Source organism: Panicum virgatum, chromosome 2N (assembly GCF_016808335.1).
Source record: "Panicum virgatum strain AP13 chromosome 2N, P.virgatum_v5, whole genome shotgun sequence".
NCBI classification, from domain to species: Eukaryota; Viridiplantae; Streptophyta; class Magnoliopsida; order Poales; family Poaceae; genus Panicum; species Panicum virgatum.
Window position 1 is genome coordinate 57,073,763 of NC_053146.1, and position 12,652 is coordinate 57,086,414.

Genomic DNA, 12,652 nt, shown 5'->3' on the forward strand with positions numbered 1-12,652 from the left:
AAAGCGCATTGCACCAATTGCCAAGAGAAAGGCATAAGGTATTTGAGTCGAGAAACGCACTATCATAAATCATTGTTTCTACCTGGTTGTAATGTTTTATTGTGAAACTAAGATTTTCTGTGTCCACTTTACATGTACATTTGTATCTAAATCATTTTATGATGAATGCCATATTTGTGCCATTTCGTTGGTAATCGCCACTAAAAAGGTTGGATCTAATAAAGGGCTGGTTTATTATATGTGAAGCTCTAGCCGAAATGTAGAGTGCTTTGTCGGTTAATCTGCTGGTGTACGGCTTCTGAGGAGGTGAAGATGCTGCATTAGAGATGCTTGCTGACAAAGTGCACACGAAAGTCTTTTTTGCAAGTACTGATACTAGGATCTGTGTGGAATGCATGAACTTAGTAGTCACATAGATTTGATTGTCATTTAAAAACATCCATTTGTAGCCTGTAAAATAGATTTGTGCTTTGTAGCCTGTAAAATAGATTTGTGCTTTGAACGGCCATTTGCTTCTTTTGTATTGCACATCAACATCATACAAATAATATGTTAGATACTTAGATATGAAGTGCCTCATGCTGAGAGAAGTGATATTCCTGACATCAACAAGAAAAAGTCAGTTCTCAACTTCTCTACTAGATATCTGAAAAATTTTTCTACTTAGGCTGAGAGGTGATTGTATGGACTCTTTTGTTTAATCTCGATGTATGAGCTCATATGGTTGAATTCTGCTGCTATAATTATATATTATATATATTGTACAAATGATGCAATATTATTATATGAAAATATTTTTTTTGATGGGAAAAAGGTCTTCACCGCCAGTTCGTGTCTTCAACCGGCAGTGTTGATGTCTCCATCACCAACGGTTCCAGATACGAACCGGCGGTGATGGGTGCACATCACCAACGGTTCTGGAACCGGCGATGATGGCCCCGCTATCACCAACGACTTAAATCCAACGGTACCCAAAACCGTTGGTGATGTACTTTTAGAACCGGCGGTGATAGGGGTGGCTGTAGTAGTGTAGCAAGATGTTTCATTGCAAACAGTCTTCTGTACCCATTCAATTCCAGATACCTTGGCTACCCTAGGTTTTTTGTTCAGATAAGTGATATAGTACAGTACGATAGCCTTCTTCAGCAATTCCCTCTTCCTCCTCCTTTGCTCAAGTGCGGCCTTGACAGCCGGAATTACTACGTGGTCCCTTCCAAATAAATCAGCAAGTGCTGCCACCACTGCATCTAAACCACCTGAGTTAGCGGTGTCCACTTGAATCCCAGGACTTGGTTCCCCTCCCCCTCTTTGTAAGACAGCCGCAGCTTGTGTACATGCAGCCTCACCACCAACTCCGGAGAAATCAGCATTGTCAGCTGTACTTGAAGCCTACAATATTGACAACAAAGATATTAGTCATATGCTAACATAGAAAAGATCATTGGTCAATCAGCAACCAAAGTAACGAAAGAGAAATATCACATAATTGCAAATCATAGTGTCCATGACCTTCAACGCATACAAGTCTTACATGAATATAACGCGGTTCAGTTACATAGTGGTCACGAATTAAATGTCTTAACGGAAGCTACTAAAGGACCCAGCATAAATAAGGTGCATTGCCACACATGGCATCACATGCAGATAGTTACGGACGCAACATTTATAACTCATGCATTTTTGGATCTGCATAGGCATTATATATCCACTGTAGGCGCTCCTCCTGAGAATCCAAATAGAGGCTACTAAACAGCGTTGCGAGTTTTTACAAATGAAACTAATGAAAATCCATGTGTAATAATGTAGGATTGCCCATAAATTAAGCAACCTGGCCATGCTTCCACATACAACATAGCAGACTAGCATGTCGCAAAGGAACAACGGACATAAAATAAGAGCCTAGGGAGGAGTCATTCTCGGTCGCCTCGTCGCTGCCATCATGGTTGTCGTCGGTGTCGTCGTCCTCGGTATTCCCCGATGTGGAGGACTCGGCAATGGTGATGGTGTTGCGAGTACCGGACTGGGTGAGTGAGGTCCCGGCACCGGGCGGTGGAGGCACACGGCTGGCGCGGCGTCCACGGCCACGGCCGACGCGCCCACCACCGCGGCCACTGAAGCAGACTTTTCCCCTACCGCTGGAGTGAGCGTGAGATATTATTAGGCTGCAGTCAGGCCTGTTAGGCCCATTACTGATTCATACGTGCATATTGATAGAATGTCTGCGTACGATTGCTTAATTTATAGAAAATATGAGTATGCATGCATAAGTTGACAAACGATGCTGACATCATCCACATACATGCAAGTCCAAACTAAAAAAATTATAACTTTTGAACTAAGCATCCAGATTAAATTTGAATTGCACCATTATCTTTATTATGATAAAATCTTCAAAACAAGACCACACTTATCTATGTTTGCATGTTTTTTTTAAAAAATTCTTAATATTAAATAATTAGATTCGGCTGCCGGGAACAAATTTTTTAACAACACGAACAAATAAGTATTTTTACGAACAAATAATTAAACATAACAAACAAATAATAATGTACAACGAACAAAACATTAAACATCGAGAACATTTGTTTGTATAGGCTAAATAACATAAATAAATATCGCGAACAAATAGTTCAGCATCATAGAACAATTTAGTCTACAAAGAGAACAAATAATTTAGCATTACGAACAAATAATTTAGCATTACAAACAAATGATTTTTGTTGAAAAATACGAGAAAGAGGAATGTTGTTGAAAGGGATGAATTAAGGATAACTTCCTAAGGTTCAGAAGGGAAGACAAAGTGGAGAAATGGTAAATAAAAACAATAAATGTGTACGTAGAGCGAATTAGAAGAAAAAAGGAAAATAGTCTTTAATCTAGTGGCTATCGAAAACCTGAGTAGCATCTAGTATGTTTAGATTCGACTCCTCGTGGAAACGAGAATTAATTTGATCCGAAATCTAGAAGAAAATAAATAGAAAAGCATAAGTAAATAAAAAGAACATAGAGAATTTAGGGGAAAAACTTGCTAAATCACTCACTAATAGAAGAAGAAATGAAAGAAAAGTTAAAGGCTAGAAAGAAAATAAATAGAAAAGCAGTAAAGAAGAAGATAGAGAAAATAAATTAAATAAGTAAATATGAGAAAATAACGAAATTAGTATAAAACATTAGCAAAATAAAAAAGAAAAATAATGGAAGAAAAAGAACGAAACAAAACCAAACAGCAACGAGGGAAAAATAGACCGAAGAAAATGAAACAAGTGACACGAGCAATAGCAATGGGAGCCCAAAAAAAATAAAAATAAAGAATAAAGTAAACTAGGTCCACAAATCTTCTCTTTTCTGCCAAAATTAATACTACTATAAGCTCAAACTAAACACGTCACAAGTAGACCCAGCAGCAAGTGTGGACCTGATAGTTCCCAGGAGACAAATGGGGCTGCGCATCATTTAGAACTAAAACAGGCTATGCTGAGCGGAGTGCTATTGGGCCAAATAAGCTAACGAAACATCCCACCAGCGGATGCGTCCTTCTTCAGGCAATGGATGTCACATTTGTAGCGTGAGCGATGTATATCCCCCCCGGGGCGGGACTTCCTGTCCGTGGCCGCTGCCGGGTCCTCGCGGGACAGGAGGGGGGTACGGCTCGTACGCACCGGCCCGGGAACGGGGTACGGCTCATAGGCACAGGCCCAGTAACGAGGGTACGGCGTACCGGCCCAGTAACGGTGTGGCCGGGACGGAGAGGCCTGGTGCCCGTCCGAAAACCTATACATCTTCTGGAGGATAGTTTGCTATAAAACTTCCACTTTAAGATGTGTGCAGAATAGAAACAAGTGGCTGAGATTCCTGCGGGCTGAGCGGATCAGCGGACTGCTTCAAAATTAGGGTGACAGGTGTCGCGACAGGGTTGATTGAGCGGGTGGAGGTTCAATTGATTTGCTAGCTTAAAACACATTTTTCTCTTAAACCGTGAGTCCGTTTTCGATTCCGTTTGAACCATCGTGTTGTTTAGAATTAATGCAACAAAATGAAACCCCGTATGAAAATATTTTTTAATTTTTAAAAACTCAACACTTGGAATATATACATTTAACATTTTTTATATACAGCTTCAACATCTCAGTATAAAATGTTGAATTTGTTTATTGGAATTGTTGAACTAAGTCCGAATGATTGTTAAATCCTGTATATTAAAATATTGAATTTGTTAATATAATATTCCACATATACTAGGTCACATGATATTTAGAAAAAAATAAAAGAAAAAAAAAGATAGCATACTTACGACATTTATTACCTTATGTTGTGTCTGCACTGCTCATGCATGGGCTGCGGCGCCGTCTTGATCGCTGAGGTGTTAGTTTCACGTCGACTAGCAACATAGCATATAGCAGATGGGCGATGGGCCGTGCGATGTTTGGTTTAACCATCTTCCGTTGGACATATAAGATGCCCCGGTGCCCGTACCCCATGTGCGCCGGAGGGAATTCGTCGTCGGCGTTGAGGTCGAAGCCGCCGTACCGAGGGTCCGGAGGAAGCTGGCCTCTGACTGCAGGCGACCGCGGATCCTGGCCCGCGAACGGAGGGAGGTGCGGATGCAGGCCGGTGAAGGGCGCCGGTTGCGGATGGTTGCCGGGGAAGGGCGCCGGCTGCGGATGGTTGCCGGCGAAGGCCGCCAGCGGCGGATGTGGGCTGCCGAAGGTCAGTGCCGCCGGAGAGTGGCCGCCGAACGGGGACACCAGAGGAAGGTGGAATCCGGACGCCGGGGTTCGCGGATGCAGCGGGCCAAAAGGCTCATCCGGCGGAGGGACACCGCTGAAGCGATGGACCGCCGAAGTGAGGCCGCCAGCTTGGTTGCTGTCGCCAAGGGACGAGAAATCCCCGAACCGCCCGTCGCCGGATCCGCCCATTTCGTCGCGGGGGAAAGTCGCTCCGGCCACGGCGTTGCCGGATCTGCGACTGGCGCCGGTGGGGAACGAGGAGGTCGCCGGCGGCTGAAGGCGGCGGATGTCGCCGTGCGAGCTGGGACGGCGATGATGACTGCAGCGGCGAAGGCGGAGAGCGGCGGCTAGCGGCGTGTCTGGCTTCTGCTTGCACTCAGTGCCTTTTGCCGGTTCTTGTAGGTGCGGCGGCTGGTGAAGTGGTGGAGCTGTTGGGGAGTTCGAATTCGAAAAGCCGTCGAGCTTTTTGGCGGCGGGCTCGACGCGATGGCTCCGTCCGTGGTGGGCGGCGATAGGGGGCGCATGCGCATCGGTCCCACTTGTCAGTCTAAAGCGAGTCTATGGTACTGACTCGATCGGTCCCACTTGTCAGTCTAAGCCAACAGATCCCGACACCTTCCGTTCCGATTCGAGGACGCCTCCCCCTTCCACTCCGCCGCACCACCACCGCTCCAGCGCTGTTGCTCCGGCGATGGACGCGGCGCTAGGGGCAGCACCGGGCCCTGGCGCTCCGCCCCCGGGCGCGGCCGCAGGGGAGCAGCAGGCGGCTCCCCGGGTCGAACGGCTCAGCGCGGGGGTGCAGCAGCAGCTGAACCTGGAGGGGATGCGCGCGCGCGCGGTGGGGCTGTACAAGGCCATCTCCCGCATCCTCGAGGACTTCGACGTCATCGCCCGCACGAACCCCACCGCCTCCCCCAAGTGGTAAATCAACACCCCCCCCCTCCCGCGCGCCTCGGCTCCCGACCGATTGATGCCGCAGGGATTCTAGGGTTTAGTTACGGTATCTCTGCTGGTGTTGTGTCGCTGCACGATTGCTGACTGGTATGGTTTGGCTTCCTGGGGTATGGTGAATTGCAGGCAGGACGTCCTCGGGCAGTTCTCGATGGTGAGCATGGAGCTCTTCAACATTGTGGAGGACATTAAGCATGTGTCCAAGGTGTTTGTAGTGTACCCCAGGAACGTCAATGCCGAGAACGCTCCAAGTATGCTGTTCTGAAATATCCTTTAATTGCCCCCCTTTATGGATATGCATATTTCTGTTTATCTCTGTCTACTTTAGTTAGCCATAGCGGTATTTTTTTTTTGTTAGAAATCATAACTAGTATGTAGTTTTCTCTAATGAATAGGATAGTTTTCCACCTGTCAGCTATGCTCTAGTTCAATCTCTGGGATTCCTGTTCAGGGATAGCATTTTCAACTTTCAAGAAACACCTTTTGGTAAATCGAAGCAACTCTATTTTCTAGTATGCTATAGTTTACATCTTAACTTAAATGTTGATTTTAATGAGTTTTGTTCAGTAACCAACTGTATTGAGTTCAAAGGAATCCATCAACACAAATATTGTCTTATTTGACTGAATAACATGTAGTCTTTGGCTTTTCATGGTTCAGCATTGCCCAACTCTATGATTCATCTATGTTTCAATGTATTTGGAGGAAAAGAAATTCTGGATTCTTTGTTATTGAAGTAGGATTAATGAGGTCTAGAATTATGGCTAGTTGAGCTAATGTCGTTATATTTTGGTATGCTGTTTCTTTGTTGTTTTTTTTCCTCACAAGTTGTGTTACACATGAAGAGTCAATCTAAGAAGCCATTGGAAAATGGTTGGTTGCTCTAACTGGTCATGATGCCTTGCAATTTAGTGTTCCCAATTTGCATAATGTGAATACTCAGTTTGTGCAGTAATTTGCTACAAGTGTTGCAGCATAATTCTTATTTCATTGTGTGTGTGTTGCAGTACTACCTGTAATGCTGTCATCAAAACTATTGCCTGATATGGAAGTTGAGGAAACTACAAAAAGAGAGCAATTATTGTCTGGAATAGCAAATCTACCTGTTCCTACACAGATTGAAAAGATAAAGGTGAGCAATTCACTATGAAGAATTAAAAACTACAGCAAGTGGTACCTGATTGATTTATTGGCTATCTAGAAAGTAGAATGGACTTGTTATTATTCCTTTCAGGTTAGAATAGACATGATTGGGAGTGCTTGCGAAACTGCTGAGAAAGTAATTGCTGACTGCCGTAAGAGCTATGGGCTAGGAAGTCGTCAGGGGACAAATCTTGTTCCTACATTGGACAAAGCACAAGCTGCAAAGATACAGGAGCAGGAAGGCTTACTTAGAGCAGCAGTAAATTACGGTGAAGGTGAAAGACAATGCTTTACCAATGTTGATAAAAAATACAATTTGATTTCCAAAATAAATGATCCTTTTACTTCTATTCTTGATACAGTTCAGTACTTAGCCTAGCTGAAATTATTTGATTGCCAGGATTACGGGTATCAGGAGACCAGAGGCAGCCACAATCTCTTCCAAGCCATTTAGTGGAAGTACTTCCTTTTGGGGATGGGGCACAAAATGTTGGTGATAATTCTGGTACGTAAATTTTGTTGTGTATCTGAATTGTATAAATGTTCCTCTCCCTGTTTTGAGTTATGATTTGTTGAGTTGTCTCATTTTTCATGATGTGCCATAAAAAATCCTTATATGCCACGTGTTGACACTTGCATTGGAGATCTATTTCACAGAAAAGCTTCAATATCAGCATCTAATTGCTATTTGTGTTTGCAGGTGGCTATCCCAAAAGTTCCTCAACATTTGCACCTAGTGGTGTCAACACCCAGGGAAATCCGATTCAGGTTTCTGTTCTTAAATTTTAACTGATTTGTTATCATGGTATTAGGAGAGGTCTATCTTATTGTCCTTTTGGTTGAAAACCTCTTCAGAAAGAGGCAGATTGAATTGTGTGATTCATTCTGTTTTACATGATATCAATCATCTCCCCATGGTGTTGTTAAGATAGTTTTAGTTCATAAGGAATGGCAATAGTCAAACTCAGATAATTGTTTGATCTTTCCATCTCAGTTTCAAATTTTCTTGCCTTTCATATTACTCTGTGTTGTATCTATTTGTTTTTTTCGCTAAATGCCAAGCTAAGGAACCTCAGCACTCTATGCTAGCTATGGCTGCTATATTGTGAAATAGACAAATAGTGCCGCTAAATGGTGCACAATGGAAAATAGTGATGCTATGCTTAGCTCCAAGTAGACGACCCAAATGAGTTGGGCCATGTGCAAAGTGGTCTTTTCTAGGGGGACCCAGTTCTTGGTGAACATATATATGAATCCCAAGTTCTTTCTAATGAACTCGATGAGGATTATATCCATTCTAAATCGAATCTAGTCTGTACCGTTTTCAGATTTTGTGATGGTCTTGTGAACATGATTCATTATATTAGTGTTGGATGTGATGTATCAGCATGTATTAGCATTCCATTTGGTCTTATTTGCGTAATTATTATTGATCTATATGTTTTTGCAATGAAGGATAGCTTCCATGATAGCTTTTATAACATTTTTTACCTTGTCGTAAACCTGCGAAAAAAATGATTTGAAACCTTGATACTAGCAGGCATCTGGAGGGCAGTTACTTGGAAGACCTGCACCATCACCTGGTGGCACAGGAACCCCTAATTTTGAGAATGTGTCTACTCCTCCAATGCCATATGCTAACTCCCCTAGGTCTGGCACCAATATGATGAATAGCCCTTCACCGCAGCAGCATCTAACACCACAACAGCAGAGACAGAAGCTGATACAAGCATCCCAACAGCAGCAAATGCATGCTCAACAGCAGCTAAGGCCATCAGCTGCTGGGATGTTAGCACAGGTAAAGACATGTTTACATTTGGAGCTTTGGACGTGCTTTAGTTTTATAGATTTTCTTTAGTACTCCCTCCATTCTCTTTTGATAGTCCTATTTCCAAAATTCAAATATTCTCAAATGATAGTCCTATTTGCTGCTGATAAGTACCATGGCAATAAATGGCACCTGTAACGAGAAGTTTCTAGCAAAGATATTGGGGGACTAGCAAAAAGTCTTGTGTTACATTAATTAGATGATAAGCAAGGTTGCTTTTCCTTGGTCATTGTGTCAAGGTGAAATAGGACTATCAATAGAGAATGGAGTATGTGTTTTCCTTCTCGATTGTGTTATATTCGTTCTGTATGTGATTTCATTTCATGTGCTTACTTAATCCACACTTTCCTGCAGAGCACACTTCCTCAGCTACAAGATTTACAGGGGCAGGCTCAACAAAAACTACAGGCAAATTGATAGCCTTTTCTGCTGAAATAGCTCCCTCCCCCCCCACCAAAATAAAAATAAAAATAAACCAACCTTATAATTTCTTAAAAAAACAACTTTTGTAGGTCCCTGGTCAACAACAAATGCAGTACAACCAAGCCTTGTCGCAACAGTTTCATAACAGGCAGATGCAGCCTGGACGTATGCAACCAGGCATGGCTCAGAGTCAATTGAACCAAGGAACTCAGCTACGAAGTCACTTGGGCCAGTTTGCTGGAACTGCAAATAGTGCAATGTTCACTGCTGCACAGGCATCATCAAACTCACAAATGGTTAGATATGCTTTCTTCTAATAATTTAGTGTGGAAAATAAGCCCATTTGGTTTCCTTAACAGATAGTTGGACTTTATTGATATGCATCTACGACATCATGAAGGAACTAATGAGAAAAGATTTTTAGTTTGTTTAGTTGCTAGTCTGATCTATATATTTTTCTGTACCTGGTCTCATGGTTGGTTAATCTTGCCTTCATTTTTTCATTTAGATGGCAAATATGCCTGGAACAATGCAATCACAGACGCTTATGCCTCAAATGCAGGTCAGTGCCTTTATATTGTTTCGCTGTATCCAAGTTTAGTCAGAAATTATATTCTGAATCTGTTTGAAGAAAATAGTTCTCTGCGTGTGTGGTGTATAATTGACCGTCACAATTACTGGGCGATGTCAGTCTATATTGGGAACATATACATATCAAGTGCAAACCAACCTCTTCGTGCAAACCGTGCAAGCTTTAATCTGGGCCACCGGATCAACATCCAAGGGGGTGCGCATGGGGAGTGGGAGGGGGGATTTGCAAAAGTGTGATTAGAGGCGGGCGATTAATTGTAAAATTACCCAATCCCCCCATGCCCCTTGGATCTTAATCCGGTGATCCAGATTGAAGTTTGCATGGTTTGCACGAAGAGGTTGGTTTGCACCTGATATATTCCCATCTATATTTCCCTTTACCCTTATAAATCTTCTAGAAAGGAGGAGTTCATTACTGTATTGTAAATGAGTGTTTGTTGTAGGGTGGTCTGATTAAAGGCCTATTATTTGCCTACTTGCATGATTCATATTGCCAATGCTGAAGTTGGTTTTCCTAAGCAAGTTCAGCACAAGCCTCTCTAAGTGATGGATCAGGGCAGTAGTTTAAGTGCTAGTTTGTGCAGTTGGCTTCTCTAACAATAGCTAGTGTTACCATTTTATGTTTTCCTTTTATGCTAATGGTATCTTGTCCATCGTGGACATGATTTCACGATTAGTGAAGAAGCAGTTTCATGTAAAGATTGCAGCATCTGTTGCCTTGTTTTGCTCTGTTTCTGGAATGTCTGCTATTATTCACACATAACGTTTTGTATTGATTCTATTGTTTTGATGATTATTGATCAGTATGGTATGGCTGGTGGGCATCCACAAAGGAGTCATCCATCCCAAATGCTGACTGACCAAAGTACGTACTGTTTCCTTCCTCAAGCTTTTGTAAGTTACCATTGTCAAGTGGATAAAATTGTTGTTTGAAGCCATGAATTCAAGACATATACATATACTACTATCAACTGTTTTGGTAGCATTGCTGGCATGTTTGGTAGAAAACTGGCCCTAGAGTTAGAAGAGACGAGTATGCGACTGATGGTGGAGGCATGATCACAATTCAAAAGGGCAAAATATATTGGAAATTACTGTAAGGCAAAGGTAGGATGTCATTACAAAAACATCAAGAATAGAGTACCAAGGAAAAGTCAGAGCACTGTTATCTTTAAGTTTTTTTAGCATTTGTCCAGTGCTAGTATATTGCTCTGGCTCCATTGTTGAAGCATTGGCAGATGCAAAGCTTTAAGTGCCCTTGATTTTGAGCTGTCATTGTGGCACACACGTTTATCAGTCTATTTTACCTTTTGACCAAATAATTCTCTCAAGTTTCTACTTCTGAGCAATTCTCTGCAATGTTTTCTGCTGCAGTGTTCGGTATGGGAGCCACAAATAGCAGCATGATGGGAATGCAGCAACAGCAGCAAGGGGTATACGGGAACATGCAGGCCGGTGCTCAGAACATGCAACAGGGCATGGTAGGCCTTCAGAATCAGGCGCAGAATCCCAATTTTCCTCAGCAGAGACAACAGAACCAGCAATGATCAGCAGCTAACGTCAATTTGCTAGAGCATGGCCACATGGGGACAATTGTACACACCACAAGATAGAGAAAGAGCTACCAGTCTATCATCAACTTGTGTCATTTATAGTTGTCAATGACTCTGTTAAGTTGATAGCCTTTTTTTTTTGCTGTAAATCGATGTAGATGTATCAGCATCGGTGAGATGCAGGCTAAGTTTAGCATGATACATTCTGCGTTGTGTTTGTCAAAGATATCTGTCTGCTGTGTATCTTCTTTTGTTGGAATCGCCTAACGTGCGTGCCTGTTGTTAAAGTGCATACGGGTAAGACAGGCGCAGTCGTTGGTGATCTCTTCAGCCCAATGAGCCTCATGCAATCCCTTCTTCAGGAACCTGCCTGCCAGGAGGTATGTGGCAGATCCACTGAGATAATCTTATGCTCCCAAAGAATCTGTAACCTAGAGACCTCTGAACGCTCTTTGTGAAGGGCAACAGTACGGGCGTTTCCTTTGTCAGGTGGCTCCGTCATGAGAGCCCTGCCGGCCAAAGCCTACATTCACATGAATATGGTAGATCATGAAGCTAGACTAGGTAGGCAGAGTAGCACCAGTGCAGTCTTTTTGTAATATGAAGAGGGAAATCTGTTCTGGAAATTGGTCATCAGATGTTCACACAAAACACATAAATGGTAGGCAGCATTGTCCGTTCTTAAATATATGACACTATTGATTTTTTTTCTTCGTTTGACTATTTGTCTTTTCTATAAATATTTATGCAAATAGCTAGAATTTCAAGTTAGATTTAAGATACTTCTTGATAATAGATTTGATAATAGATGTAAATGTACTTATTTCACTTTATTTAACTAACTGATTAATTAAATAATGTTGGTCAAAATCGAAAAAAGGTCAACAGTGTCATATAAAAAAAGAACCGAGGGAGTAACAAGGAACACACAGCATTTACAATCCTCTTGTTAAGCTGAGGAGCAAGACGAGCAAAGAGAAGCACACCAATCAACAAACAACCACCGCACTCCATCTGAAATAAAAAAGCAAAATACAGTCATGGCACTCAACAAAAAATGAGCAATCTTCCACGGGAAAGCAGAACACACAACGAACTGAACCGGGAGCAGAGCAGGCCGGGGACGAGATGGTCCCGATGATCGAGCAAGCATCCATCACCCGTCACACCACGCCCTCGATGATAACGATCTCATCAGCGGTCCGCGCGGCGCCGGCGTCTCCTCCCGCGCCGGGAAGCTCCGCCCTCTGCATCCTCTCCGCCAGGGTCTCCATCCCCATGTACGACATGAGGAGCCAGACATAGTTGAGGAACTCGCCGCCCGTGCCCAAGGCCTTGGCGTGCAGGTACCCTCTGCACCTGCCGGCGGAGAAGCAGAGCATCTCCACCCAGACGCCCTCGATGGCCTCCCACATCGCGTCATCACCCAGAGCCAG

General features: G+C 43.1%; 1 protein-coding gene across 2 annotated transcripts; it reads left to right on the top strand.

The window, feature by feature from the left end:
- Positions 1-5,310: 5,310 nt before the first annotated feature.
- LOC120658322 (mediator of RNA polymerase II transcription subunit 8-like) lies at positions 5,311-11,552 on the top strand. 2 transcript variants are annotated; one of them, XM_039936579.1, is made up of 12 exons: positions 5,311-5,648; positions 5,805-5,929; positions 6,686-6,810; positions 6,913-7,096; positions 7,222-7,326; positions 7,522-7,589; positions 8,362-8,619; positions 9,004-9,057; positions 9,162-9,368; positions 9,581-9,634; positions 10,468-10,528; positions 11,038-11,538. In XM_039936579.1, exons 1-12 carry the CDS (start codon positions 5,419-5,421, stop codon positions 11,208-11,210), a joined length of 1,644 nt encoding a protein of 547 aa, XP_039792513.1. In that variant the 5' UTR covers positions 5,311-5,418; the 3' UTR covers positions 11,211-11,538. The 2 variants fall into 2 exon arrangements, with proteins under 2 accessions (XP_039792513.1, XP_039792512.1); XM_039936578.1 differs by having other exon boundaries at positions 5,324-5,648; positions 8,359-8,619; positions 11,038-11,552.
- Positions 11,553-12,652: the final 1,100 nt, after the last annotated feature.